Source organism: Aotus nancymaae, unplaced genomic scaffold (assembly GCF_030222135.1).
Source record: "Aotus nancymaae isolate 86718 unplaced genomic scaffold, 86718_ANA_hifiasm-v0.15.2.pri h1tg000057l, whole genome shotgun sequence".
NCBI classification, from domain to species: Eukaryota; Metazoa; Chordata; class Mammalia; order Primates; family Aotidae; genus Aotus; species Aotus nancymaae.
In genome coordinates, this window is record NW_026988471.1 from 70,814,764 (window position 1) to 70,842,430 (window position 27,667).

A 27,667-nucleotide genomic window follows, 5' to 3' on the forward strand; every position below is an offset into this window, starting at 1 on the left:
TTAACAGAGGCCCCTTTTCCAAAGTCCTGGCCATCTGCCAAGGGGGAACAATGGAAGTGACACATTTGTTGCTCTTTTAACCCCTAAAGGTGTTTAGGCCTTTTCTGATGATGTCTCCCCATGAATCAACAGGAGTCCTTTGGTGTCACAAAGCTCTCTGCCTTGAGACAATGCAATAGAGACACTCAACACCTGCTCCCTTTGCCTGCATCAGCTCTGCCTGTGCCCACATTTTGCACTTTAGCTGGGAACCAGCCATCACCAGCACCTGACTCTTGTCACTGCTGGGGCCTGTAACAGGTTTCCTCACATTTGCTAGGATTGTTGCAACCTGGGATGTTGTGGCGTCTTCCAGAAGATGAGATAGCCCCACTTTGGAAAGAAGTTGAATTTCTGTTCTATTCCTCACTCTTATCACCCTGGTTTGGATCTCCCTCACTTCTCAAGCCACCTGTGTATGTATTACTCAGGGTTCTCCAGAGAAGCAACCAATAGGGGTGGGGGTGTGTGGTGTGTCTATGTGTGTGTGTAGAGAGAGTAAAATAGTAGAAACAGCAAATCTATTTGCTATGAGATTTGACTCATGGAAGCCAAGAAATCCTACAACATGCCATCTGCATGTTGGAGAGTAAGAAAAGGCCACATGTTGGAAATGGAAGTGGCGTGGCCGCAGGGAGCTCAGCTGTGATGTCCAAGAGCAGGAGATGAGTGTCCCAGCTCAAGAAGAAAGAGTGGCTCTTCTAACAATTACTGTGTCTGTAGGCTTTCCTTCATGCTGTCTAGAGACTCCTCACCCTCTGGACTAAATCCAAAAGGAGGACTGTACACACTGACTGACCCGTTCACATTAGTCCCAGAGCTGTTCTCTTGCAGCTCAGCAGATAGGCGCTCTTCACTCCCTGCTCAAGGTGAGTGAGGGCTTTCAGAAACCCCTACCACCATCCATTCTGGGCTCACTCCTTTCCATTGTAGCACCAGGCATGCCTGAACAGAAAATAGTTTCTATTTCTTGAGTGTTTACTGCTTATTACGGTAGATTCTTGGGAAATTGAAACCCTCTGCCACTACCATGAGTTTTTCTTCTTAGGAGAAGCAGATGAGATGACTAGGTTGTGACCAGGGTCTATGGTTCTTAGCAAGCCTTTCAAGGATCTACGGTTTTTTCAGAAGACAGAGAACATAGAAATAATACAGTGTGTTCACGCTACTTTTTTGGTGAAAAATCTGTGCTTTTTCTTTTTTCTATTGGAAAATGGTATCAAACCCTTAGTTTCTCAGTGAAATTGGAGCACCACCTCCCTCCCCTTCACTTCTGTCCTGAAACAGTAAAGCGGTAAAAGTGGCCTGAAAACCAGCCCTCTTTCACAGTGGTTGGTCATGTTGACAAAGCCTTGGTGTATTATTTTCCCGTGGCTGCTTTAACCAATTGTCACAACCATGGTGGCTTAAAAACAACAAATTTATTCTCTCACAGTTTTGGAGCCCAGAAATTCAAGATGAAAGTGTCATCAGGGCCACAAGAACTTGTTCTTTTATAGCAAGAAACAGAACTGTGCTTCAAGCTCAGGAGTTGGAGGTTGCAGTGAGCTATTGTGCCACTGCACTCCAGCCTGGGCGACAGAGGGAGACTGTTTCTAAAACATATAAAAATAAAATAAATAAAAAGAATTGTGCTTCAAGTTACCCTAAGAAAAATGTGCAATGACTCACTATTATAAAGACACTGGGCATGTCGGCTTGGATCCCTGGCTGCAAGCTACGGGAGCCAAGCCTGGACAGCTGAAGCAAGAGAGGATTTCAGAAGAGTTTCGGGGGCTCACAGAATGGAAGGAGGTCGAAGAACTTGGCTTGGGCTATGAACAGGAATTGGACTGCAGGCGCCATACCAGTGAAAAAGTCTGGTCATTTCCTGCCACACGGCAGCTGCCATGTCTGACTTCCTGAAGCTCAAGGACTTCTTTCAAGTGTTAGGAGAGAGCATCCAACTGTCTGAGCCTGGGCCACACTGCCCAGTGACCCAGAGAGGGAGGCCCTAGCTCTGAAGCTTCCAGAAAAAAGGCACTTCTGCCCATCAAGACCACTCATGAGGGGTGGGAAAAGGATGTTTTAGGAAGGGGGAGATTAAAAGCTGGAAGCCAAAAATGGCAGATATCCACCACAAGGGCCATCTCAGCACTCACAGGCAGGGAGACTCGAGGAATGAGAGCCAGGAACAACAACCAGAAGGGTCTCTTTCTTGGTCTCATTTCCCCCACCTTGCCTCCTACACGTGATTTCCTCGACTGTGGAACTTTCTCCACTTCTCCATGCACGGGGCCCCTTCTGACCCTCCCATTTTATTCATCTCAGCTCCAGCCACACAGAAGCTATCTTCTCTCAGTCCCAATTCCAAATTCTTGGGAGAGAGAATCTGATTGATTCAGGTTGGGTAGTCTCAGAGAAAGTGGTTCTTTTAAATAGAGAAGATATCCCAAACATGTCCTGCAATTGAGGAATAAAATTTGGGGGCAGACATGCTCACTAGAGGTTTATTTCTGCAGAGACTGGGCTGTGCAGAAAAAGTTTGAAGACATCCTTCTGTGTGAATAAAGTAGTGCAGTTGTGACAAAGGTGTTTAACCTATAAGGAAAACTGGCGCTTTTCAAATCACTGTAGCCACATCATATTTGTAAGCAGCAAGCCGCTTCTTATGTCCAATTTTAGCTCTGCCACAGAGCAGGTTCATGTTACTTTATACATCTGAACAGAGCCAAACTGTACTTCTTTAAAAATAGACCATATTTTGGGCTTTCCCTACATCAACAGGACCGACCTCCTGCCCTTCTTCCCAATGCAGTTAAAATTTACTCCCTCCTTGATATCTTTCTCTAAAACTTAAATCTGAAAAATGCTTGCCACAGACAAGGTACCTATAAATGTTGCAGAATGATTGAATGAATGAATGAGTCAATCAATCAATTACTTCATCTAAGCCAAAGCTGTCTTCTCCAGCAACACATAATGTCTGAGTTCTGTAGTGGGAAACTTGATTACTTCACCTGCTCTTGCAGAATTTCCTTTCTTCTTCCTCCTAGCTTTGCCTTACTTTGTGCCACCCCCCTTTTCACAACCTTGGTCCAAGAGACAAGGTTGCACAACTCTCACTCTGACTCTGCCATGGCTTTTAACTCTTCACTTCCACTCTGATCCCTTGCACTCTATTCCCCAAAAGGCAGCCAAAGGGAGTTTTTGAGAAGTAAATCAGATCCTTCCACTCCTCTGGACTTAGTAGGCCTCAGGCAGCTTCCCCCAGGCCCTGAATGGTCTCTCCAGCCTGCCTGCCCCATTCCACAACCTCTTAATCTACACTCCTCTCCTCGCATGACCTTGACACAGAGCGCTTCCTTCTTTCCCTCTAGAACACTCTCTTCCTTGCCCCAACCTCAGTCCTGCCCAGTGAACTAGCTGGCCTTTAGATCACATCTCAAATAACTCTCACTGTCCTGGGCACTTGCTTGATGAGGGCTCCTTGCTCTCTGTTCTCACACTCCCACATTTTCTGTCTTTTATGGCACTTACAGATTTGTAATGGTGTGTTACTGATGTGATTATTCCATAAGTGTCAGTTTCCCTCACTGAATTGGAAGCTCTTTGAGGTCGGGGACTGTACCTGTTTGCCAGGGCTGTCGTAACAAAATACCACAGACCATGGGGCTTATAGAAAAGAAATCTATTTCTCACAGTTCTAGAGGCTGTAAGTCCAAGATGAAAGTGTAGTCAGCAGGCTTGGTTTCTTCTGAGTCCTCTCTTCTTCGCTTGCAGATGGCAGCCTTTTCCCTGTGTCCTCACATGGCCTTTTCTCTGTGTGCATGCATGCCTGGTTTATCTTTGTATCCAAATTTCCTCTTTTTATAAGGGCACTGGTCAGATTGGATAACCCTAATGACCTCACTTTAACTTGTTCACCTCTTTAAAGGCTCTAAGTAGAGTCACATTCCAAGATACTGGCGGTTGCCTTTCACATAGAAATTTCAAGGGGACCCAATTCAGCCCATAACATGGACTGTGTCACTTCTGCTCACCACTGTGTCCACCACCCAGGACAGTGCCATGCCTGACTTGTCTTAGGACTTGATATATTCCCATTAAATGCATGATTGCATTTCAACTCTCCCTTTCCTCTTCCTCTCCCCACCGTACATTGTGCTAGAGGCAAAGAAAAGAAGGCATAGATGGCTACAGAAGGACCCTAAGTGACCACAGGAAATGTCTGCTACGCTAATCTTGGAATTACAGACCTTTTGGGAGAGTGTTGCTTTCTTCTAGTATTCCCTATGGGGAAAAATCAGCCACCTGTCAGCGGTCAGCCCATCCTGCCCTGGTGTGTGTCTACTGCCCCCATGGGTGCTGTGGGAGTTTTGCTGACAGCTGCATACCCATCCAACTGGCCCTCTTTGGAAGGTGAGTCATAGGCTGCCGGGAGTGTGGATCTACATATCTCCGGGAAGGCAGTTTAGCAATAGGTACTAGAATCTAAAAAAAGTCATATTCTATGACCTTATAATTCCAAAGCTGGGAATCTAATCTGAGGAACTAGCGAGGGCTGGGGGGGGAACTAAGATGAGTTTATATCTATTTTTTTTTAAACCCAACCTCCTTTTCACTATTGTAATAGTAAGAATCTGGGGAGAGCCTAAATGTGAAACGAGAAAGTTTGTGAATCTAGTACATTTAGATGACAGACAATTATGTAGCTACTGAAAATACTGTTTATGAAAAAATTTTAATGAGGCAAGATGTTACACGAAAACGCGGGACACAAGCCACATTCTACACTCAGATATATAATAAATACTGCAATTTACATGTGTATGTACATTCAGATACCCAAATGTTAATAGGCAATTTTTTTCGGAACCAGAGATTTCTTTATGCTTTTTTTTTGGAGACGAAGTCTCACTCTGTCGCCCAGGCTGGAGTGCAGTGGCGCGATCTCCGAAGCCCAGGCTGGAGTGCAGTGGCGCAATCGCCGCTCACTGCAACCTCCGCCTCCCGGGTCCTGGTTCAAGCAAGTCTCTCTGCCTCAGCCTCCGGAGTAACTGGATTACACGCGTCACCATGCCCAGCTAATTTTTGTATTTTTAGTAGAGAAGGGGTTTCACCATGTTGGCCAGGCTGGTCTTGAACCCCTGACCTCGTGATCCACCCGCCTCGGCCTCCCAAAGTGCTGGGATTACAGGCGTGAGCCACCGCGCCCGGCCTATGTCTTGCTTTTAAAGCAAAAAAAAGGAGGCAAAATTTTTAAATCAGCCGCCTTGCTTGTCAATGAAATTCTCAGCTCCAGGCTTCTCTTAGGGGAAGAGCCTCCCCAGGATCCCCCGTCCTACCCCGGGCGGTCGGGTTGGCTTCTGGAGAGACTGCTCAAATCCCTGAGGCGGAAGGAGGCGACCGATTTGGCGCAGCGCTTAAACAGGGGTGGATGGAAGCTCAGGGGAGGAGCCGAGCCTTTCTTCTGTGGAAGAGCGAGATCTGGGCTACGCTGGGCTTTCGGAGCCCTGGTCCAGCCTCCGGCCATCGCGGCCGCCGCCCAGCCAGGTGCAAAATGCCGTGTCATGGGCCGCAGCCGGGGCATTAGATTACAGCTCAACGGAGCCCGGGAAGGGCAGCGGGGGTGGAAGATGAGCAGAAACCCCTGTTATCGGAACGCCGGCTGTCGACCGGGGTGAGCGCAGCCGGGGCGGGGACCCAGCCTAACCCACTGGAGCAGCCGGGGGGTGGCCAGTTCCCCTTTAAGAGCAGCAGCTCTGAGCCAGGAGCCAGAGATCCCAGCCGGCCTCACCCAGCCAGCCCTCTCCAGTGAGGGGACCCAAGAGCGGCGCCTCAGCCCTCCCGACCTTTCTGAGCCCTCTTTGCGCCCTGGGCGCACGGGGCCCTACATGCGCCAGACATGCTGAGGGTCTTCATCCTCTATGCCGAGAACGTCCGCACACCGGACACCGACATCAGCGATGCCTACTGCTCCGCGGTGTTTGCAGGTAGGAGGGGCCGGTCACCCCCGCTGGGGTTTGGGATGGGGGTCGGAGGGGGGACCCCGCGACTCTCAACCCTGGAGAGCACCTGGAGCTGAGAGACAGCAGACTTTCTGGCCCCGCTAGACTGACATTGACTGTTGCAAAGACACAGGTCTGCAGAGGGCGACTCAGAGGGAAACTGAGGCTGGAAGGAGAGAAGTACCTGACCGGCCCTTCTCCTGTAAGCTGAGCCCGGGTTGGCACTGAGGTGGGCCAGGAAGGTGGGACCAGCATCTCTCCTCTCACCTTTTCGGGATCTCTGAAAAGAGGTCTTTCCGGTTTCAGGCAGCGAAGCGCTGTACCGCAGGGCTCTCCTCCTTCTTCCCCCAAGGCCTGGTCCCAGGCCTATTTATAACCTAGCTCTCCCCCACTCCCCACCCCGGCCTGCGCCTGGCTGCTTTCTGGCCCTTTGCTCTCTCTCAGAGGCTGGCCTGGCAGGCTGGCAACTACTGGGGGCGGAGGCACCGCCCACTCCTTCAGGGACCCTACCCTTGCTTTGGGCACAGAATGGGGGAATTTAGCAGCTGGGCACAGCTGTCACAGCACCAACCTTTAGAGACTTTCTCTGCCCCCAACCCCTGCCCCCAGCGGACCAGTGGGTGGAGGGAGGTGGGGTAGTATCTGGTTTCTATCATCAGAGTGAGGCCTCCTTGATTGAGCAGGGAAGCCACTCCCCTATCAGATTGGGACCTCCCACAGGAGAGCTTTCAAGAGAGGACTTTTCCTCCAGGAGCTGAGGGCTGGGCCCTGTCTGCTCTCCAGAAATCCTTCAAGACCAAGCCAGAGCTAGGGTCTACACAGCTGAGTCTTCGGGCTTGGAACCATACTGGGGGAGAAGAACTAGGGGGAAAGAGTGTGAACCTCCCACCAAGCCTGTGGCTTTTCCTCTCAGCCTTCACTACCTGCCATTCCCATTCTCCCCAGAGATCTGACTTCTACTCTAACTACGTCATAGCATTAGTTAGTCTCTGGCCATTCAGCACAGACATTCCCTTTCAGTTTCACAAGCTCCTGGATACACGTGTTCACAGACTCATCTGCACATATGCTCCCAGGCACAGGCACATCCTGGAGCGTGTGGGACACCTGTGATGTGCCGAGGACTAGAAGCTCCAAAAGCACAGGCCCGTGTTCACCACAGCATGTGCAGTGGGTCATTTCATGAGTGCCCACTCCTGGGTGTGAGATTCAGGGGTTCCGTGTTTGTTGGACCAGGGCGGAGCTCCAGGAGGAGTTGGTGAATGTTCCTGAGCTCTGGAGAGCAGTGTGCACCAAGAGCGGGGCCACAGGGGCAGTGGTGGCACTCCAGCTGTGCTTTTCTCCTAACACACTGCTGTGACCTGCTCTCAATCTGTTTCCCACGGTGGCCTCCGGAAATGAGCTTTATCCAGGTGTTTCCAGCAGGGAGGACATGGGGGTCTTTCATGCTTCCTCTCTACATCCTCAGCTCTGGGCAGGCCAGGGCAGTGGCCCTGTTTAGCAGCCTGGCTGAGGGCTCTGCGTTCCAGTTGCACAACTCCAGGGGGCACCATTCATACTGTAAAGAGCCCCTTGGCAGAGGGGAGGGAGGACAGGCACTCTGTGGGTGAAGCAGCCTCTTTCCACCCCAGCACCTCTTCCCCATTTACAGCGCCCGAACCTGCGGGCTGAGTAGGCTTTGTGAATGGTGCCCTCCCCAGGTACACAAATGTACACTCATCTGCAGCAGCCCCTGCTGTCAGGGGCTTTGTCTCTAGTTTCCACTCAGCCTGAACCAGATTTTCTTCCACCTTCCCTGACCACATGCCCCCTCTACACCCCATGCACTCAATACACTAGGCTCCCACCTCGTGGTCCCTTGCCCAGGCTAGGCTCAGACCTCTGGCTGGAGAAAGGAAATAATGAATAATGAATGGCAGGCACTTTCTAACCCCAGAAGTGCAGGAAGTGCTTCTGGTGTGGCTTCTCGTCTGTTGTTATTTCAGCCCCAAGGGCCTGTGTGTGGAGCAGTTCCCCCCATCCTGCCTCCTCCCATTTACACATCCCTGGCTGAACCCTTTCCCTTCCCCCCACCTGCCGTTTGCGTGCTGCCTGGCTCTTTGGGGTTGGCTCCCCGTTTCCAGGGCCCAGAGCACACAGCTTACCTTGGGGAAAGGAAATACATTTTCTGTGCCAATCTGTCATGAGCCCCTGAGCCTGGGAAGATACTGGTTGGAGCCCCGACCCCCAGTCATCACTGAAACTGCCAGGCAGTCCTGGGGAATGCAGTCCCTCCCCTCCCCCAGCCCCTGGCCACATCTCACCTCCTGCATTAGCCAAGCTCCTGACCCATGTCCAAATTTGGCCTCCCTGCGCTATTCAGGCCTGCTCGCTGTCCTTCTCCCTGGCAGGGTCAGGTTGGTGAATGATTACACAGAAGACTTCAGTCTCAGGGATGCAGCTCAAAGCAAAACACCAGTCTGAGAAGGGTTCCCTCCCCAGATGGCCTGGGTCTGCTCTTCCCAGACTCCTGATCTGTTGTCCCATAAAGGCCCTCCTTTGGTTACATGATTATAATAGCCAGTAGTCACACTTCGCAGCCCCTTTGTGCAGGCATACATTCATTTCAAGCTCACAGAAGCTTTGTGAGGCCAAAGGGCAAGGATATTATCCCCTCTTAAAGACAAGGATATTAGCCCAGAGAAGTATAGGAGCCTGGCCAAGGTCACATAGTGGCCACAGCGTCCCCACCCCCAACCCCTCATCAGTGCCCTCTGTTGTTCTCAGCATCCTTGGCACATGAATAAGAAAGTGCTGTGGAGAGCATACCATGTGCTGCCCACACCCAGGGCACCAGGGAACTTGGACCTGAGCCAGCTAGGGAGGGCAGTGCCTGGGGTCCCCAGCAAGGGCTGAGTCAGAGTAGGGGGAGTGCAGGGCTGCAGGAGCACAGTGTGAGACAAATGACCCAAAGATGGAGGATTCTGGGGTTTCAAATGCATGTTCCTCACAAAGAGAGGGAATGGACATTTGGTAAGCACAAAAGCATGCCATTGTCAGATGGTGTTTCTTTAAAAATCTCACCAACAGTCGGATGAAAGAGATCTATTGAACTGACACCATGGTTATTTTATGGCAATGCTGTTCTAACTAGAACATTAATATAAGCTACATCATGGCCCAGTTATAATTTGTAACAGGCACTTACATGTAGACAATACACCTTAATCCTCTTAGCAAGCTATTATCACTCCCGTTCTACAGATAAGGGAACTGAGACATGAAGAGGTTACTTAAGTTGCCTGAGGTTACACACTGGTAAGTAGTGGGGTTCAAGTCTAAGTATCTGGCTCCTGAGGCCCCACAATATCCCCAGCTTTAACCACTCTGCTATCTACCTCTGGCTTTAGCTTGGATTTACCAAAGACAAGCAAGAAAAGGTGAAGGAGTAGGACTTGAACCCAGGCCTGGCTGAGCCCCTGCTGCCCGCCTCGGCCTGCACGTTGACTCCTCACATCCTGCCACACCATGCGCGTGGTCCTCACTGCTGCTCGCTCACCCAGGCACAGACATCCTCAGCCCTTATGCTCTGGTCTTGCAGATGCTTTCTTATCTCAGGGGGTCCCTGCCCTCTGCCTCACCCTTTCTATATCCGATGGGACCAATCGGTCACCAGTTGGTGCAGGATGCTCCCTCCAGGCAGTGCCCTCATTCCAGGCCAGCTCACAGCTCTGACAGGGCTATGGTGGCTGCCTAGGATCTGATAAGCCAAGAGCGAGAGCAATGGTCATGTGGCACTGAGGTGGGCAACCTGTGGTGGGTGTGGCAGGTGCCCTGGGGCTTCCAGAGAGGGGACCATGTAACTGTGGATCTCAAGTTTAGCCAGTCCAGGAGAAAGTAAACGTTGGGTGGGAGGCCCGGAAGTGCGGATAGCTGGCAGCCTGAGTCACAATCCAGGGGGACAATAGCATTGAAAAAGAGGGAGAGAAGGACTGCCTGCATCTGAACTCGGGACCCCAGGTCTGCCACTTTCTGGCTGTGTGGCTTTGGGCAAGTCACTTAACCGCTGTATGTCAGTTTTCTTATCTGTAAAGTGTTGTGCCTGCTTTGGAGCAATGATTCTGGAGAGTTTATGTGTTAGTCCATATAAAGCACTTTGAACACTCTGACAAGCAATAAATACTAACTATAATAATTATTCCATATAATTATACATACATTTATTATAATAATCATTATTGTTAACATGTATCGTACATGTACTAAGAAATCATTGTACACATCCAGGAAGGCTTTCAGTGTCTTTTTTGCTTGGTCAATTCTGTCTTCAGCTTTGTTTGTCCATCCACTGTCCTTCCAGGCTGGACACAACTGGTCGAGTGGTGGGTGGCCTTCCGTCTGCCCCCAGGGACACTGGGCCTGTCTTCTCTGGCTGTGCCTCATAGAGCAGCCCCTTCTGATGTGAAGGCATTTGGCCACCTGCCTGATGGCTGGCTGTGGTCCTCACTGGGGTACTTTCTCCTTCCGGGAACAAGTATTCCTCTGGTGACTCCCCAGCAGCCCACAAACCTCTTCAGTCCCTCTCCCCAGGCCAAACTCACTTTCTTTCTCTACGTCTTGCATACTAGGCTGTTTCTAGGTTGGTTCACTAGCATGGGACATGAGCAGAGAGAGCGTTCTCATCTATTGCGGATGTGCTGTGCTGCAAGTACTGTGCTGGAGTTGCTAGTGTTTTGTTTAATCTTCCCAACACTGCTGCAAACTGTCCTCATTCTCTTGATTGCACAGAAGTGGAAATAGACACTGAAAGGTTCAATCATATGCCTCAGGTCACACCATCAGGAAAGGGTGGCCCGGGACAGAAGCTCAGGACTGCCTGATTGTTTCCACTATGGACAATTTCCTGACAGGCCCTAATCATGGCTGTAGCCAGAACCAGGACTGCATGTGCATTCTTCCCTCTTGGTGGACACACACGTCCCCTGTCAATTCCAGCTGGTGGACTGGGACATCCACCAGACACATATTCTTAAATGAGTGTGTGAGGAGAGGGAGGAAGGCCTCATCTATACTTCTGGAAGCCTTTGGACGTGGGCAAATATGCCCTGAAGGAGTCCTGTCAACTCATGTAGAATGTTCCTCTCAAGGTCAATGTCATTAAGTAGAGAGGCAAGGTTTGTTTGCCTCCTGGACACCCCATGTTTAGGCCTTGGGAAAAACAAAGCACCAGCTAACATTAGGAGGATGTGGCTAGAGAGGGAGAACTGGCCCAACCTCAGCAGCAAGGAGGGGGCTTGTTAGAAGCATGCCTTCCTCCATGGTCAGGAAGGTAGGACCACAAATAAGTGACAGGGGTCACAAACTCACGTACTTCCAGAAGCCTGGCAGGTGGACTAAGATCAAGCCAGAGGTGAAATCCATTGTGCATATTGGGTAGTGAGCTGAGGGGGCACACCTGGTCTACAGGTGCCAGATGGTCAGTGTTAGGGGGAAAATCTAGGCCCAGGTGCCAGCTTCTCTGATATTTTTTAAGAGAAGCTGTAAATCCAGATTTATGTGGAAAAAAAATCTTCTAATGTTTAAGGTAGAATTTTATTATAAAACATAGTACTGATTAAAGACAACATGTCTGTAGGCTGGATGTGTCCCAGGCAACACCAGTGATCGCTTCTGAGACACAGTATTTCATTCAATGCCGGAGACGGTGGGCCTGGGCTCTCTGGAGAGCGGACAGCCAGAGTCCTCTCCCTGGGACTCATCAGGCAGAACCTGTCATCAGTGACTACAGGATGGGGCGAGTGGGAGAGCTTTAGTCCCCTCCCTTCTTACCTCTGTCAGCCCCAAAACATTGCAGTAAGCATGAGACTCAGCCCTTCCTTCCAGGCTGTGGCTCCTAAGCTGGCCCTATCATTGTTAGTGGGTCTGGAGTAGTCTGGGGGTCCCAAGGAGCTGCCTTCTCCTGAAGCCTCAGGTGAGGGATGCAGAGCCTCAGGGCTTCCTTCATTGGTGTGAAGTTAAGCCCTAACTAACATTGGTCTAAGCATGATGGTCTCTCCACTCACATAACAGTTGAATGTAGACAGTCCCAGCTGGTAAGACTCTGATCCACAGGCTATCCAAGACTCCAGCTCCTCCTGTTTTATTGCTCTGCTATCACCAGAGTTTCCATCTGACAATGTGGTCTGTGATGGCACACGCCCCTGTCTGTATTCCAGCCAGAGGCAAAAGGGGAGGCGTGCCCCTTTCCTCTAAGGACACACCAGGCAGTTATATAGAGCCCTTCTGCTCATATTCTGTTGGTCATCAGTTAGTCTCCTGGCTACATTCAGCTATGAGGGAGGCTGGGAAACATTTTTATTTGGGTGACCAGTGCCTCAGTAAAGTGCTATGGAAAATTTCTATGGGTGACGGGGAGAGCATACATGGGGCTGTGGAGGTCAGGTCTCAGCCATGCTTTCCATTAGAACTTAATTCCTGATACACGTCCCCTTGGGAGGAAGCCCTATTGAGTTACTAGGCCTCAGTATGAAGTCTGCAAGGGAACAGTCAGTTATTTGATTAGGGAGAAGTCCAGGGCAGTGAACATCAGCCAGTCCAGGAAGCTGGAGGCTGGGATGGGAAAGAGGCCTCAGGGAGTGTCCAGGGCTCAGATCACCAGCTGTTGCTTCTCTAGTTTGCAGAGCAGATGTGTAGAGACCCCTTTTCTTGGACATAAGCCAAGGGAAGGTAGAAGCCCCTTGGAATGTTCCTTATGGAAATATTAGTTATACACCCTACAGATTTCCATTTCCTGTGCTGACTCTGAAGGATTGGAGCTGTGGTAGGGTGAGGTATGATAGGGGAAAAAGCAAAGCCAGGAATCATTGTGACAGACAGAAAAAAAAAAAAAAAAAGCTTCATAATATCCAAAATTCCCTCTAGGGGGCAGTACTATCCCCTTTGAGAATCACTGGCTGAACTCACCAGAGTGCAGAACCCACACCTGGGAGCCACGTGCGGTGTCCACTATCCCAACGCCAGGCCAGTCCTGTACTACACTCTTGGAATACCTGGGTCACTAAGACAGCCTTGGTCTCTCTCCTCGTTGACCAACTCCACAGTCTAGCTAGACATGAAACTGGTGATTACAGGAATAGTTATTCCTGACCATTATGATGCGTGCTAAGAAGGAAGAGCGCTGCTGTGCAGTCATTGCCAGAGGGACCCATCCAGACCCCAGGATATCAGGGATGGCTTTCGTGGGGAGGTGATCTTTAAGCTGAGGCCTAAAGTATGAATAGGGTGGTTTTGCAAAGAAAGAGAAGAAGGCAGTTGGAGGCAGAGAGGACAGCTGACCTCGGAGCTGAGAGGGAGCCTGGCATGTTCTAGAAACTGAGGAGGGACTGGAGCTGGAGCCCGGAGAGTGAGAGGTGGAATGGCCTTGCCCTTAGGCCCAAGGAAATGAATCTGGGCTTCATCCCAAGAGCACAGGAGGCCTTCGGATAAACATCCCAAGAGGTTTTCAGCAGGAGAGTGACCTGATCACATTTGTTTTAAGATCACCTGGCGGCAGTGTGGATAATGGACCAGATGTAGCCAGAGTGATGATGAGCGACCAGCTATGAGGCACCTTCAGTGGCCTGGACAGGACAGGGTGGTGGAAAGACTTGCCTGAGTCCCTTGGATGCTGTGGGCACACGGATGGTACCAAAGTGACGAGTGTCTGTAAGAAGGATTTAGGCCGCAAGCGACTGAAATCCTGGCTCAAACAGACTTAAATGATCAGAGGGGCAAGGTTCGTTTGCCTCCTGGACACCCCATGTTTAAGCCTTGGGAAAATCAATTTGTTAAATGATAAATATTATTAAGGGGATCAGCTCACTTAACTGGTGTCCAGAGATCCAGTGAGCTCTAGGCACACAGACTATACAACAGTGTCACAGGATCCTTAGGGTGTTGCTTTTCCAGCTGGAAACCTTTGTGGTGGGTGGCACCTTTGCCTGAGTTTTGCTTGGGCCCGCTGGGCTCGTTTCTCTTCACAGCCTGGCAGGCTGTGCTCAGCTCACAGTACCGGCCGGATCCCACATCTACCAAGGGTGAGCCAGGAACCCAGCAGCAAGGGGTGTGTGAGTGAGTGCAAGGTCTGGCCCAGGTGAGCACAGGCATGCCAGCTGTGGTGGGGCAGGCAGCTCCAGGTGCTGCTACAGGCTCTATGGAGGCTGCGACTGGACCAGGCATACTGCAAGCCACTTCCACTGCGGCCACCGGGGAATGCAGTGGTGCCTGGAAACTTGGAGGCACCAGGAACTGCAGAGCCCCAAAGAGACTGTCACAGCCATGACTCGAAGGGCCCCTAGGTCTGGGCTCCCTGAAGGGCTGCAGCTTTTCTCTCCTTCTCGTCACCTGCAAAGTGCCAAGTGGGGTTGGGGGATGGGTTCTTTCAGCCTTGTTTGTGTTACAGCTCTTTTAGTCCTGCTGTCCAGCGGGTCCTGAGTTCTTGTCCTGTTTCCAGGAAGAATGAGATACATAGACAACTGGAGGGTGAGAGCAAGGTAGAGAGAGCTTCACTGAGTGACGGAACAGCTCTCAGGAGACCCAAAATGGGGTAGCTCCTTTCTGCAGGCAGGTCCTCCTGATGCGTATACAGCTGTCATCAGACAGGAGATGTGCAGAGGGCAGCTCCTCTCCACAGGCACGTCTCCCCGATGGGTGGAGGAGACCTGACCCAGAGTGGGTAGCTCCTTCCTGTACCTGGTAGTCCTAACATCTGTCTGAGTCTGGATGAGTCCCGGGTTTTTATGGGCTCAGAAGGGAGGAAGTGTGTGCTGTTTGGTCCATGGGCAGCCAGGAGCTGGCTCGGGAGGAAAGCACCATAAGTTCTCACTCTGGGCTGAAGACTCCACCTGGAACTGGCAGCCCAGCTCCCAGGCTTCAGACCATCCCTGGCTTGAAGGTGGGGTTTCACTGGGGATCTGCCCCTTTCTGCCCAGGAGCCAGTCTGCCTCCTACTGCCATCAACATGCCATCTAGGGCACCCAGGCTGTTCATGCAGAGGGGTGCTTGCAGGTCTGGGCCGAGCTGCCCCTCAGCTTCACTCCTGATCTTGTCAGTGCCCAAAGTCTGGAGGGGGTTGAGGTGGCAGGGGGCTGGCGTGTCAGTGACACCCCAAGCATGCACACACCTGGCTGGTTTGGGACAACACCTGGGCTTGACCACAACTTTGCTCCACCCTGGAGTGGGTGCCTGGAGTGGGTGAGGCCAGAAATGGGGAGAAGGCACTTCTGAGCCTGCAGGCTTCCCGGGCCCCTGAGAGTGCAGGGATGCCTGGGTCTGGGGCCGCAGCAGAGTGGCTGCAGCTGTGCCTGGGGGAGCTTAGGGCTCCCGCCCTGCTGACTTGGTGGGGCAGTGGGGCTCCCACCTGTTCCCAGCCCCCACTCTGCAGAGTGCACAACTCTGGCCAGCCTTCCCCCTGCAGTCTGGTCTTGGCAGCGGCCGCTCCAGATGGGCCACTGCTGCCATCAACTCTGTAGTATCGTCCTGCACTCAGGCAGGCTCCATTTTTCTCTCTGGTCTGCTGTCCATGATGTCTCCTGTGTCCTCGACTGGTCAGCAACTGGATCTATAAGCCTCCTTATGCACACGAAGCAGGAGAGGGAGTTGGGCTTCTCTATTCATGGCATATAAATCTGTTGCTCTAGGGGAACAACTTAAGACACACGCCTCTTGCTAGACTAATAGCCACGGCCAAGAAATAGTGCTCAGATAGAGTGGGATCCATCCTGGAGCAAAGGCGTAACTGAGCAGTCAGGTTCTGCTAGGAGGGAAGAGGGTCTGGATTGATGTTGAGGGAATTAACTGTCCACCTCATCTTGAGGGTAGATGAGAAGGGTAGACCTTGGAGGAAGGGGAGAAGATCCAAGCAGCTAGAGAAGGTGCTGTGATGAGAATGGCCTCAGACTCTCCTCTCTTTCCTTTTCCCCGTGTTGTCCCAGCTCCATCCTTTATGGGCCTTCTCTTCTCCATGGGAGCACTTCCCACGGTGCCTGTAGATGTGGTGGCCACCCTCTGTGGTCTCTGCCCCCTGACCTGGAGCTCCCTGAGGGCAGGGATGTAACATTCCCAGTAAGTCAGAGGTGATGGTTGAATGTTTATTCTTTCAGCCTATCATTTAGAAAGAATTTATGGAGAATGTGCTTTGCACCAGGTGCTGTTTCAGGCACCGAGGAAGCAGCAGTGGACAAAACAGACAAACCCCTGCCTCCTTGGAGCAGACAGTCTGATGGGGAAGACTTCCTCAGCTTCCCTCCGGAGCTTGTGAGCACCCAAAGTCTGGAGGGGGTTGAGGCGGCAGGGGGCTGGCATGTCAGTGCCAGCCCAAGCGGGCACACACCTGACTGGGTTTCAACAGCACCTGGGCTTGACCACAGCTTTGCTCCACCCTGGAGTGGGTGCCTGGAGTTGGGGGAGGCCAGAGAGAGGGATAAGGCACTTCTGAGCCTGCAGCTTCCCGAGCCCCCGAGAGTGCAGGGATGCCTGGGTCTGGGGCTGCAAAAAACGAGTAAGATACATACGCTACACAGTGATTGGTGCTAAAGAAGAAGCCTGAAAGAGAGATGAAAGAGGGAAAGTTGTGGTTTTCACTTGTATGGCCAGTTTGGTCCCATTGGAGTGGATATCTGAAAGAAGGGAAGACATGCCACAGGGCTGCCTCTGGGGAGAGGTAGGGACACGGTTAGTCCATGCTGGGGGGCAGGGCCTCAGCCACAGGAGAAATTCCAGGGTCCTGTGGGGCTGGAACCTACTTCTTCCCCACCCCTTTCAGGACCCGTCCCTGGAGAATGTCACCTCCCATTCCCAGCATCCTCCATGGCTGGGGCAAAAGTTAAGAGCAGGCAGAGCCAGGCCTGCCTTCCCCTATGGTAGAACTAGAAGGCCCCCTGGACCTAGGAGCCCTTAGGCAAACACGAGGAGAAGAGACAGGGGAAAAGGCCCAGCCCTCTGAGATGGAGAGGCAGGTTGGGGCTGGAAGACAGGGGTGTGGCCCAGAGGAGCCTGGGGTGGATGACCCAGCTACCACCCAGTGGGAAAAACCAGCTGGTAGAGACCCCAGGGAGGCACCGCCCTGGCCTGTCTGGGGAACAGCTGGAAGGCTAGCAAGCTTGGAGAAGCATGGGTCTTGGGGAGAGTGACTGGAGAGGAGGTCAGTGAGGCCAGGCAGGGCTTTGAAGGTCATGTAAGCCCTTTGAGTTTTGTGCTGAGTGAGATGGGAGCCATTGGAAGATTTTGAGTAAAACCAGGTCACAAGAATTGGATTGAGGCTAGACCGTGGGGCAAAGGCAGAGAAGGAGACACGTGGAGAGTCTATGGAGTCGATTGAAATGACTCAGGCAAGAGATGACAGTTCCACTGGGGGCAGTTAAAATGGAGATGGTGAGAAATGGTGGGATTTTGGACATATTTTGAAGGCGAGTGGGTTGAAGTGGGTTGAAGGTGTGACTGGGTGGGTTCAACAGAGAATGAGGAGGGAGATTGGAGACAGAAGGTATGGACAGCTCCTTCAAAGGGTATTGTTGTGAAAAGAGAAATGGCCAGTAGCTGAAGGGGATGTGGGGTCAAGAGTGTGCTTTCTTGAGAGCAAAACCCTTGCTCGTGTGCTGATGGAATGAGCCGGTAAACAGGGGAACTCGGTAAGGCAAGAGAGTGGGAGATCACTGCAGTCTCACCACTGAATGGGCGCGACGGGATGGGGTCTATGCCCAGGTGTCTGGTTGGTCTCAATGGAAAGCGCCGGTGATTCATTCATGAGAACAGGAGAGAACTCACAGGATTTGGGCACAGATGCCGAGGGGGTTAGAAGGAGCCTGGGAGCCTGAGGAAGTTCTCTGCTCTGTAAAGAGGAAGCAAACTGAGAGTGGGGATGGGCAATGGGGTGTTCTAGGGGCATCCGGGAGAGAGGGAGACAGGACATGTAGTATATTGCCCCAAGCAAGCAGTGAGGGCTTACTTGGGTTAGGGGTCGTGACTACGCAAGGCACCGCTCAGGCTGGCTGTGTTACTCTCCGACACATCAATGGTTGGGGGCAGGTGTCGAGGAGGCCGAGTTGGGTTTACCAGGGTTACGGTTTAGTCATGCGAGAACGCTGTATCCCTCAAAATAAGAGAAGGGAAAGGGAGTTGAGATTTTGCACAGCCGTGCATTTAGGCGGAGTAAGCAGGTTACTAGGGCGGTGGGAAGACAGACAGTGCCCTGACCGGGGCTAGGAGATGGAGTGCTGGGGGATAGAAGTACGAAGCCGGGGCCCCTTTGTCAAGAAGTTCGTAAGCTGGAAAGAAACCAGACACAATAAACCCTTCAAGGCTTACACCTTAAGCAGCTTTCCCACGGTGGAGACTAGGGAGTGTAGAGATTGTTGGGGATGGGGACTTGCAGGGGACAGAATGGGCCGCAGCTGGACTCTAGTTCTCTAGGAAACGCAGTATGATTTGAATACAGATCTCCATCTTCAGAGACAAGTGACCCGACATCGTGGAGAAGTCTCCAAGGCGGGTTCGCGGGGACTCAAACCTTGGCGTCTCTCCAGACCCGGGGGTCCCAGCAAACCAGAACGGCCGCCCCGGCAGCCTGCGGAGGGGAGAAGACCCGCTCCCGGGCGCAGATCATAGGGCGGGTGGAGAGAGGCGGGCGGCAGGGAGACCGGGGGCTCGGGGCGCACCGCACGCTCCGCACACACCCCATTCAGTCCTTGCTCGGACTTGGTTTTCCCGAAGACACGCTCTTCTCCCTGCCGCTGATCTCCCACTCTTTCCGCCTGCACTCCTGTCTCCTTCCCACCCTTTCGCCGAGCGCGCAGGGCGGCCGCCAGCCGGCACCGGTGCTCAACAGGCCCGTGCGCCCTGGCTGGTGTGGAGCCCTGGGCACCGGAGGCTCCCGCGGAGCAAGCCCCGCGGCGCCGTGTCAGCCCTCAGAGGCCGAGCTGCGCGCCCTCATCAGCCTCGCCTGGTTCCTGGCTAGTAGCTGCGGCCCGCGGAGCTAGGGACCAGCGCCCCTGCAGGCGCCCGTCTGAACCCTGTCCCTCCCCGCCCCCCGCGGGCCGGGCGGATCTGGGTAGGGGCCGGAGGGGAGGGTCCGCCCAGCGGGTGTCCGGTGTCCTCTCTGCAGTCTCTCCCAGGCATTGGCCACTTCTCCGCGGAGGTGCAGCGAAGGCGACAGCTCTGTTGGTGCGGCTGCCTGGGAGCCGGGCGCTTGCTGGGTGGGTGTTCGGGCCCGGTGTTCCAGCTCCCGTCCTGACTGAGCGCCTGTGCGCCGCCGGGGCTGCCCAGCCATGCTGTGCTGCCTGCTGGTGAGGGCCAGCAACCTTCCCAGTACGAAGAAGGACCGGCGCAGCGACCCTGTGGCCAGCCTGACTTTCCGAGGTGAGACCCCCGTGGCCGCCGCGCCCACACTCGGGTGCCACCCGACTCTCGGCGCTCACTGGCGTGTCTGAGGCCCCTGCTCGGAAGCTAACCCTAGTTCGGGCCACAGTTTCTCCCTTTGTCATCAGGGACAGAAATCCCAGCCCCAACTTCTGCAGGGGGGCGATGAGGAAGAAACGGAGCACAGTAAATGCCACAGGGCTTTGAAAAATTGGAAAAACGAAAGTGCCATAGGTCAGCGGTTATCACTTTTCTGAGACTGATACCCAGAAGAAATAAAGTCCGAGCTTTTACTGGGTAGTGGGGATAAGGGGAAGTTGGAAGATGGGTGGAGAAGGTAGAGAGGAATCAGGGCCAATGGAAAACCAGGCATGTAGATGATGTGCTTTGAAAGCTGTGTCTTTTTTCATTCATTCACTCATTCATTCACCCATCTTTATCCAACACTGGCTATATTGAATCTGCCCCATCTTAATCAGTAGGAAAAGGAACAGAATAGGATGAAAATGGCCTTGTCACAAGGAATTTTGAGGCATGTCAAGGATATTTTCTCTAAATTCAAGAAGCTAAGTCCCTACATGTAGTGCTTAGAGTAGATACAGGTATCTTTGTGCGAGGCAGCAGAGAAATCACACACACACTCCCCTTCTCACCGGGCGTCCTGAACCCCCTCCTCCAACCCCTTCAAGACAGATTCGTAAGACATTTGGGAGAGCGTGTCTCAGGAGGGGAAAGGGAAGAGGAAGGATCTGTCAAAATTAAGAGAAGGAACAATAGCTGTGGGTCAGGACCCCAGTTTTGCAGAGAAAGATAAACAAGGAGAGGAGAGAGGGTTTCCTCTTAGCCAGGAGCCATACCCTGTAGCTTTGTGGAATAATTAATAATAATAATAAAAACTATGTATCAGAAAAGATGGTCAAATGAAGAGGGAAAAGTGGCTGTTTTCATGAGCTTCCTTCAGTGCAGGCACCAAGGGGAGCTCTTTTAACTCTGACCCAATCTGAATCATATTCCCAAGCATCCCCAAAATAATAATAGATGAAAGACATGATTTGGCAAAGGGAGATCTATGTGTAGCTTTTATTTTTTTATTTTTATTTTTTTGAGACAGGGCTTCCCTCTGTTACCCAGGCTTGAGTGCAGTGGCGTGATCTCAGCTCACTCAACCTCCGCCTTCAGGATTCAAGTGATTCTCCCTCCTCAGCCTCCTGAGTAGCTGGGACTACAGGTGCCTGCCACCACGTCCAGCAAATTTTTTTGTACTTTAATAGAGATGAGGTTTCACCATGTTGCTCAGGGTGGTCTCAAACTTCTGAGGTCAGGCAATCCCCCTACCTTGGCCTCCCAAAGTGCTGGGATTACAGGTATGTGCTACCATGCCCAGCATGTGTAGCTTTTATTCTTTGCTGTGGGACAACTTATATGTCTAACTCTTTTGAAAAGTGTGATGTGAAACATTTAAGAAAATTTCCCTATTTTCACTGGTCGGTGATGTGCCTGGGAGTTCACCATGTAAGAGCAACTTTAAGACAAAGTCCTTCATTCTCCACTGCCGATTACATGCTGCCTAAGGCTTTGCTATGCAGAAATTGCGAAGTCACCATTGGCTGGAAAAGAAATTCCCTAAAGACACTGAGCAGGGTATACATGAGCACAGGGCTCTGGATGCTCCAACACTCTTTCGGGTCTGCTCATAGCTCTTTCCCTTGTCCTGTAATAGTCCTGTGGTGGCTACCGATGTCTCCATTCTGCAAATAAGGATATTGAAACCCAGGGAAGTTAAATGTGTTCAGGTCAGTGGTCATGGCAGGGAGTTACCAGCACTTGGAGTGGGGAAGATGACCAAATCCCTTGAGGCCACTCTTGACTATTTCCCTGGCCCGAATACCCTGAGCACGTGTAGCTGCTATCTCCCCCAAATCTCTGTATTCCTTCTTCGTAATGCCTTACTATTTATTTGCATGATGATCTTGGAAAACAGAAATACCATATAGTAGAATGTAACATCTCCAACTGTTTCAGGTCTATTTGTGTTTCAAAGCCCAGGGCAATGCCACCTTCTCCAGGAAGACACCCAGGATTCCCCTGGCCGTCAGTCTCTCCTCTCTGGATGACAAGCGGCAGCACCTTGCTAGGGATGCTAGCACCCTTGCCCCAATCAGCCACTGCTCAGTGCTCAGTTCCATGCTTAAGGCATCAGGATGCCTTGAGAGCAGTGACCTGTTCTATTTGTTCATCGGTTTGTCCCAAGTACGTGCTCCGTAGTGTTTGTGCGCTTTCTGGCCCACCTCTAGCCATCCTCCAGGTGTGCCTGGGAGCTTCACTCATTCTGGGACATGGTCCTCTCATTTGACTGTTTCTGAGAATTACTTGGAGAATGTGTTTGAGAAACAGACTCCAGAGTCCCCATCTGTAGAGGTTCTGATCCAGCAGTTTTGGAACGTGACCTAGGAATCAGCATTTAAAAAATACCTGATGCAGATTGTTTTGGAACCACATCTTGGGAAAAATGGGTCTGAGATGTGGCGGCCAGTGAAATTAATGAATTCCCCTTTGTGGGAGTGGTCGCGATGGAGTCTGGGGCTGAGCTGATGCATAGGGAGGGAAACCGTTAGAACCAGGCTCAGAACTTACAAAGCATGCAGGCTGCGGGGACTCAACTCTGGCTGCAGATCAACACCGTGTGTGGGAGCTTTACCAAAGACCACTGCCAACCTCCCAGCCTACCTTTTCTGAAGCCATATCCCTCCCGCCTGGGCCCCAGGCACAGGTGTTGGTTTCTGACAAATGTCCAGGTGTTCTGGATTTGCAGTCGTCTGGGTTGAGAAGCGCTGAGCCCAGCCTCCTCTTGGCACACATGGGACAGTGGCCTTCTTGCAGAGAAGCCAGCCTGCACTGTGTGCATGGCTCCTACAGGCAGCCCGAAATGTATGGGACTGGGCTGGCCCCACTTTCCTTGCAGTTGTTCCCTGGGCATTCCAGTCTCGGGTGTAATTTCAGGACCTGCCTCCCAAAATAGACTATGAGCACTGGGAGGCTGGACTCTGAGGGCAATTTTTTGGCTTCCCCGTCTAAGGAACTCTGTTAATAGTAGACGCTACTATTGAATACTGCTCATTCTTTTGTTTTTATATTAATTAATTCATTAACTAAAAATACCGTGAGTGCCTGAGCCATGGTAGATAGTTTTGACTGATTATCTGTGTGAACGAGCTGCTTAATTTCCTACAGCATTGAATTGTCTGTACTTCTGTTCTGCCCTGCCCATTTTCCATTCTGTAATGTGATTATTTATATCCCTCTATTCATGCCTTTAGTTCATTGAACAAATATTTACTGAGTACCTACTACGTGCCTGGTGCTGTTCTAGGTACTGGGTTGCATCCAAGAACAAAACCAGATCCCTGCTGCTTTAAAGCTCAAACGTCTTATTTCCTTGAAGGCCGGATCTTCTGTGTCCCCACTTGGTGAATTTCTGCTCTGTGTCACCAGCCAGGAACCCAGAAGTCATTGCTGACACTTCCCTGTCCCTCCTCCTGTCAGGGCCTCTCTTCCTCCAGCCTCCCCCTCCCACCTCTTCGCTTCCCTATCTCCTGGGGGCCTCTAGGTTGTGGGCAGGAGTTGGGAGATCTTACAGAACTAGTTGGAGGTGGATTCCTGACTTCAAGGAGCACTCTTCACTCACCTGTGTAGGGAAGGTGGGCTGAAGACCCTGGACTCTCTGAACCTAGCTGTTTACACATTAGAAATGACCCTCTTAGAATACTGAAAATAGCTTTCTGTTTTCTTTTCTCTCTTTCCTTCTTTCTTTTCTTTTTCGAGATGGAATTTCACTCTTATTACCCAGGCTGGAATGCAATGGAATGATCTCAGCTCACTGCAACCTCTGCTTCCTGGGTTCAAGCGATTCTCCTGTCTCAGCCTCCCAAGCAGCTGGGATTACAGGCACCCGCCACACGCCCAGCTAATTTTTGTATTTTCAGTAGAGACAGGATTTCACCATGTTGCTCAGGCTGATCTCGAACTTCTGACCTCAGGCAATCCACCTGCCTTGGCCTCTCAAAGTGCTTGGATTATAGGCATGAGCCTCTGCATCCAGCCTGTTTTCTTTTTATAAATAAAATATGTACTTGCTGTTAAAAATGACAAACTACAGAAAGGCATGAGGCAAAAGTCAAAAATAGCCCCAAATCCTGCCACTTTGAATAAACTTGTTAACAATTTGACATGTTTTGTCCAAGATTCTTTTTTCCCTTTTTTTTTTTTTAATTTAGCTGGGCACAGTGGTGCGTGCCTGTAGTCCCAGCTACTCGGGAGGCTGAGGTGGGAGGATCGCTTGAGCCCAGGAGTTCTGGGCTGTAGTGCGCTAGGCTGATTGGGTGTCTGCACTAAGTTCGGCATCAATATGGTGACCTCCCGGGAGCAGAGGACCACCAGGTTGCCTAAGGAGGGGTGAACTGGCCCAGGTCGGAAACACGGAGCAGGTCAAAACTCCCGTGCTGATCCGTAGTGGGATTGTGCCTGTGAATAGCCACTGTACTCCAGCCTGGGCAACATAGCGAGATCTCGTCTCTAAAAAAAAAAAAAAAGATTTAGTTATGAAATGTAACGTACAAGCAAAGTACAGAAGTTATAACTATATGATTTAATACAGTGGTTCTCAACTGGGGGCATTTTTTTCCTCAGAGGACATTTGTCAGTATCTGGAGACATTTTGGGTTGTTGCCACAGGGGTCAGGGGCACAGGGTGTGTGTCTACAGGGTGGAGGCCAGGGATGCTGCTAGATATTCAACAGGGCAAGAGGAGGCCCCCCGCACCACCCACAGAGTTATTCAGCCCAAACAGTGATAGTGCTATGGTTGAGAATAAATGCGTGTGCAAAGAGAACACCGATGTAATATCACCCAGGTCAAGAAATAGCACCTGGCCAGCCCCATTTCTCTCTCCCCATTTCTCAGAAGCCCCCAGATCCTCTCTTTCTAGACGTAATCCCATCCTAGATTTGTTTCCCACATGTTTGCACATTTACTGAAAAATGAACCAGGGGGCCAGGCGCGGTGGCTGACACCTGTAATTCCAGCACTTTGGGAGGATGAGGCAGGCAGATTGCTTGAGGACAGGAGTTCGAGACCAGCCGACATGGTGAAACCCTGTCTCTACTAAATAATACAAAAATTAGCCAGGCGTGGTGGTGCGTGCCTGTAATCCCAGCTACTTAGGGGGCAGAGGCACGAGATTCGCTTGAACCCGGGAGGTGGAGGCTGCAGTGAGCCAAGATCTGGCTACTGCATTCCACCCTGGGTGACAGAATGAAACTTCGTCTCAAAAAATAAATTAATTAATTAAAAAAAAATCCAAGGGGCATTTCTTTCTATGTCAGTCAGTATTCTTCTATAAAACCTTTAAAAATGTCTGCATAGTATTTTATTATATGGGTACACCATCATTAATTTACTCAACCCCCTATTGATGAATATTAGGTTATATAAATGTTTATATTTATATCCAATGCTTATATTATACAGAAACTGTGAGGCATATTCTGGTAACTAAACCTTTGCCCACATATTTAATTATTTCCTTTGGGTAAATACTAGGAGATGAATAGCTATGTCAGAGGTTATAGACATATTTAACACTTTGCTGCATTTCCAAAACTGTTCTTAAAGTCTGTATCAACTTTATCCTCCTGTTGGCCAAGTATGAGGGGTTATTTTTCTAATAATCTTGTTTACACAAAGCATTGTCCTATAAGTCTTTGACACTTTCTTAAGTTTCAAATAGTGTTTGTGATACTTCATTGCATTTATTTATTTATTCTTACTGAATGACTTTTTAGTTTGCCCAGGGCGGGGCATGTTTGTCTTTTTCTTCATTAGTTGGAAGTGCTCTTTGTATATTGAGAATGTTAAAGTCATTTATGTTTCTAATATCTTCCCCAGTTCTGTTTGTTTTCTTAACTGGCAAGTAAAAATTGAATGTAAATACATTCCCCAGTTCGAATTGGCCTTCTGAGCTTAAAGACTACTCCTCTCAGTGCATTTCACCACAGCTCACTGACTTTTTGGCCACTTCTGTGCTTCCAGCTAGGGTTTAGAAAGATGAGGTGGAGGGTGGTTGAGGGGGAGAGGAGCAGTGCGCTGATGGTGGTAGGGGAGACAGCCGTCCAGTGCCTAGGGTGTCCAGGCCTGAGTACACCATGGCGGGGCAGGGGTCAGAACGACCAGTTTACCTGCGCTTTTTGTTTGGGGTGTCTGCACCAAGAGGTAATAACAGGTCTTCCTTCAGCCGAAGCTAGGGCTGTCTTTTCTCCTTTCACTGCTGCTGCCTTTGGGTTGTCTGCTGATTCTTTGAATTTCTGTCATTTTCTTGGTCTTAGGAGTATTCTAGTGGGGCCATCAAGAAACTGCCCTGCAAAAGCAAGCCCTCAATAAATATTTGGGGAATATTTGGAGAATAAGTGAGATGCTGCATCCAGGCTGCTGGAGGCTTCGAAGTGCCTGCAGCTTCTGAGAGTAACTCCTGATTCATGGGTAGATGCAGCTGTCTCTCTCACTGGGAGTCTGAGCCACTGCAACTCCCCTCCTTCTCTCTGTTCCCTCTCTAGGGGGGACATCCGAGCCTGGGAGACCTCTTCCGCTCCTCTTCCTTCCCATCCCCCAAGCTGAAACTGGCCAGTAGACCTCAAGCCCACTATATGTATCCACACCACTTCCCTCCTGGACTTAAAAAAAATTGTGATAAAAGGCACATAATATGAAATGCACAATCTTAGCCATTTTTAAGTATACAGTTCTGTGGCATTAATCATTGTGCAGTTATCACCATCTCCAGAACTTGTCATCCTCCCCAACCAAAACTGTATACCCATTGAACACTAAGTCCCCATTTCCTCCCTGAGCCCCTGGTAATCACGGTTCTACTTTCTGTCTTTATGATTTCGACTACTCTAGGTACCTCATATAAATGGAATCACACACTGTCTTTTGGTAACTGTCTGAATCATTCAGTCTAGAGGAACCCTCAGGGTTTCAGCATGAATCTTACTCATGCTGCTGGTCCCCAGTTCCACAGAGCAGTTTGGGAAGAGGGCATGGCTCCCTCTCCTCACCCCAGTGTGAACTGTGAGTTCTCCTGTATCTTAAACTTCTGTTAAATTACATGCATAAAGCCACGTCTCTCGAGGCCAAAATTAATGATCAGGAACAGGACAGGTCGAAAGCCATGATGAGGAACTATTTTCTTGTTTCCTAATTATCAATGTGCCTTCCCTTTTCTTGGTGTCTGTAAATCATGTGATTGTGCTGACTGAATGTTTTGTTTCTTTCTTGCTCCACTTTGGGGCTGCAGCACCCACGAGTGATCCCTTCCTTCACATTACCCAAAGGGTCCCAGAGTTGGCCCTTCTAACCAGGGCTTAGTGGAATCTCATTGAGGGCTTTTGTTCTCCTCATCTTCAGGGAAGGTAGGAAGTGGAAAATGTTTAAAAGATACTTAGCACAGGACTTGGTGCACAGATATCGCTCAGTTAAGGAGGATTGGAGCACCAGGAAATGAGTTTCTGAGTGTGCAACTCAGGAAAGGCTGCAGATGGAATTTTCCATGTTACTCCTGTAGGTCACAGGAAGCTGATCTGTGATAGGAGAGCAGAAGTGGACATGTAGCTTGCATCTCAGGCCCCCTCAGAATCCTGTGCAGCAGACACTTTTATTATGATCCATTGGTTGCTGAGGAGCAAGGCCTAGAGATTATGAGCCCTCCCTAAGGTCACACAGTAGTGGCTGTTCTTTGAGTGTCTCCAATGCCATGTGTCTGATTCCTGCTGGAGCCACACCAACATGGCCCACCAGAGAATTCAGAGTGTCTCAGCCAGGACCCTTCCCCCACATGACGCCTCCTTTCATCCTCCTTCTGCTGACACACAGTCACACCATGAATTAAGTTTGGGGCATTCCCAAAACAGTGCTTTTATCCTCTCGTGAGGAAGCCAACTTGCAGTCAACATGGAAAGAAAAGGACCCATTCATTCAACTCCCGATTACTGGCCACCTCGCTAGGGACTAGGGTTACTGTTACTGTTAATAACACGAGTAAGGCATGGTGCTTGCTGCTGGAAACTCCCCACCTAGTTGGGGGGTTAGAACTAGAAGCATGCTGCTACACTGCTGTTCTGCACATGTGGTCATAGCTTGGTTAGGGAGCACTAAAGACAGGCCAGTTACCTCTTTTGAGAGAGTCAGGGGAGTCTTACCAGAGGAGAGACAAC

The 27,667-nt window shown here is 50.8% G+C and overlaps 1 protein-coding gene across 16 annotated transcripts in view; it reads left to right on the forward strand.

Annotated features, from left to right (window-relative positions):
* Window positions 1-5,496: 5,496 nt before the first annotated feature.
* DYSF (dysferlin) overlaps window positions 5,497-27,667 on the forward strand; it is a 235,298-nt gene continuing 213,127 nt past the window's right edge. For 7 of the 16 annotated variants that reach the window (XM_012475624.3, XM_012475622.3, XM_012475629.3 and 4 more), the window contains exon 1: window positions 5,497-6,014. In XM_012475624.3, the coding sequence (XP_012331047.2) occupies window positions 5,927-6,014 (88 nt within the window). In that variant the 5' untranslated portion in view covers window positions 5,497-5,926. Of the gene's footprint in view, window positions 6,015-19,165; window positions 19,401-27,667 lie in introns of those variants that run through there. The other 9 variants (XM_012475623.2, XM_012475621.3, XM_012475628.3 and 6 more) reach the window with 3 other exon arrangements.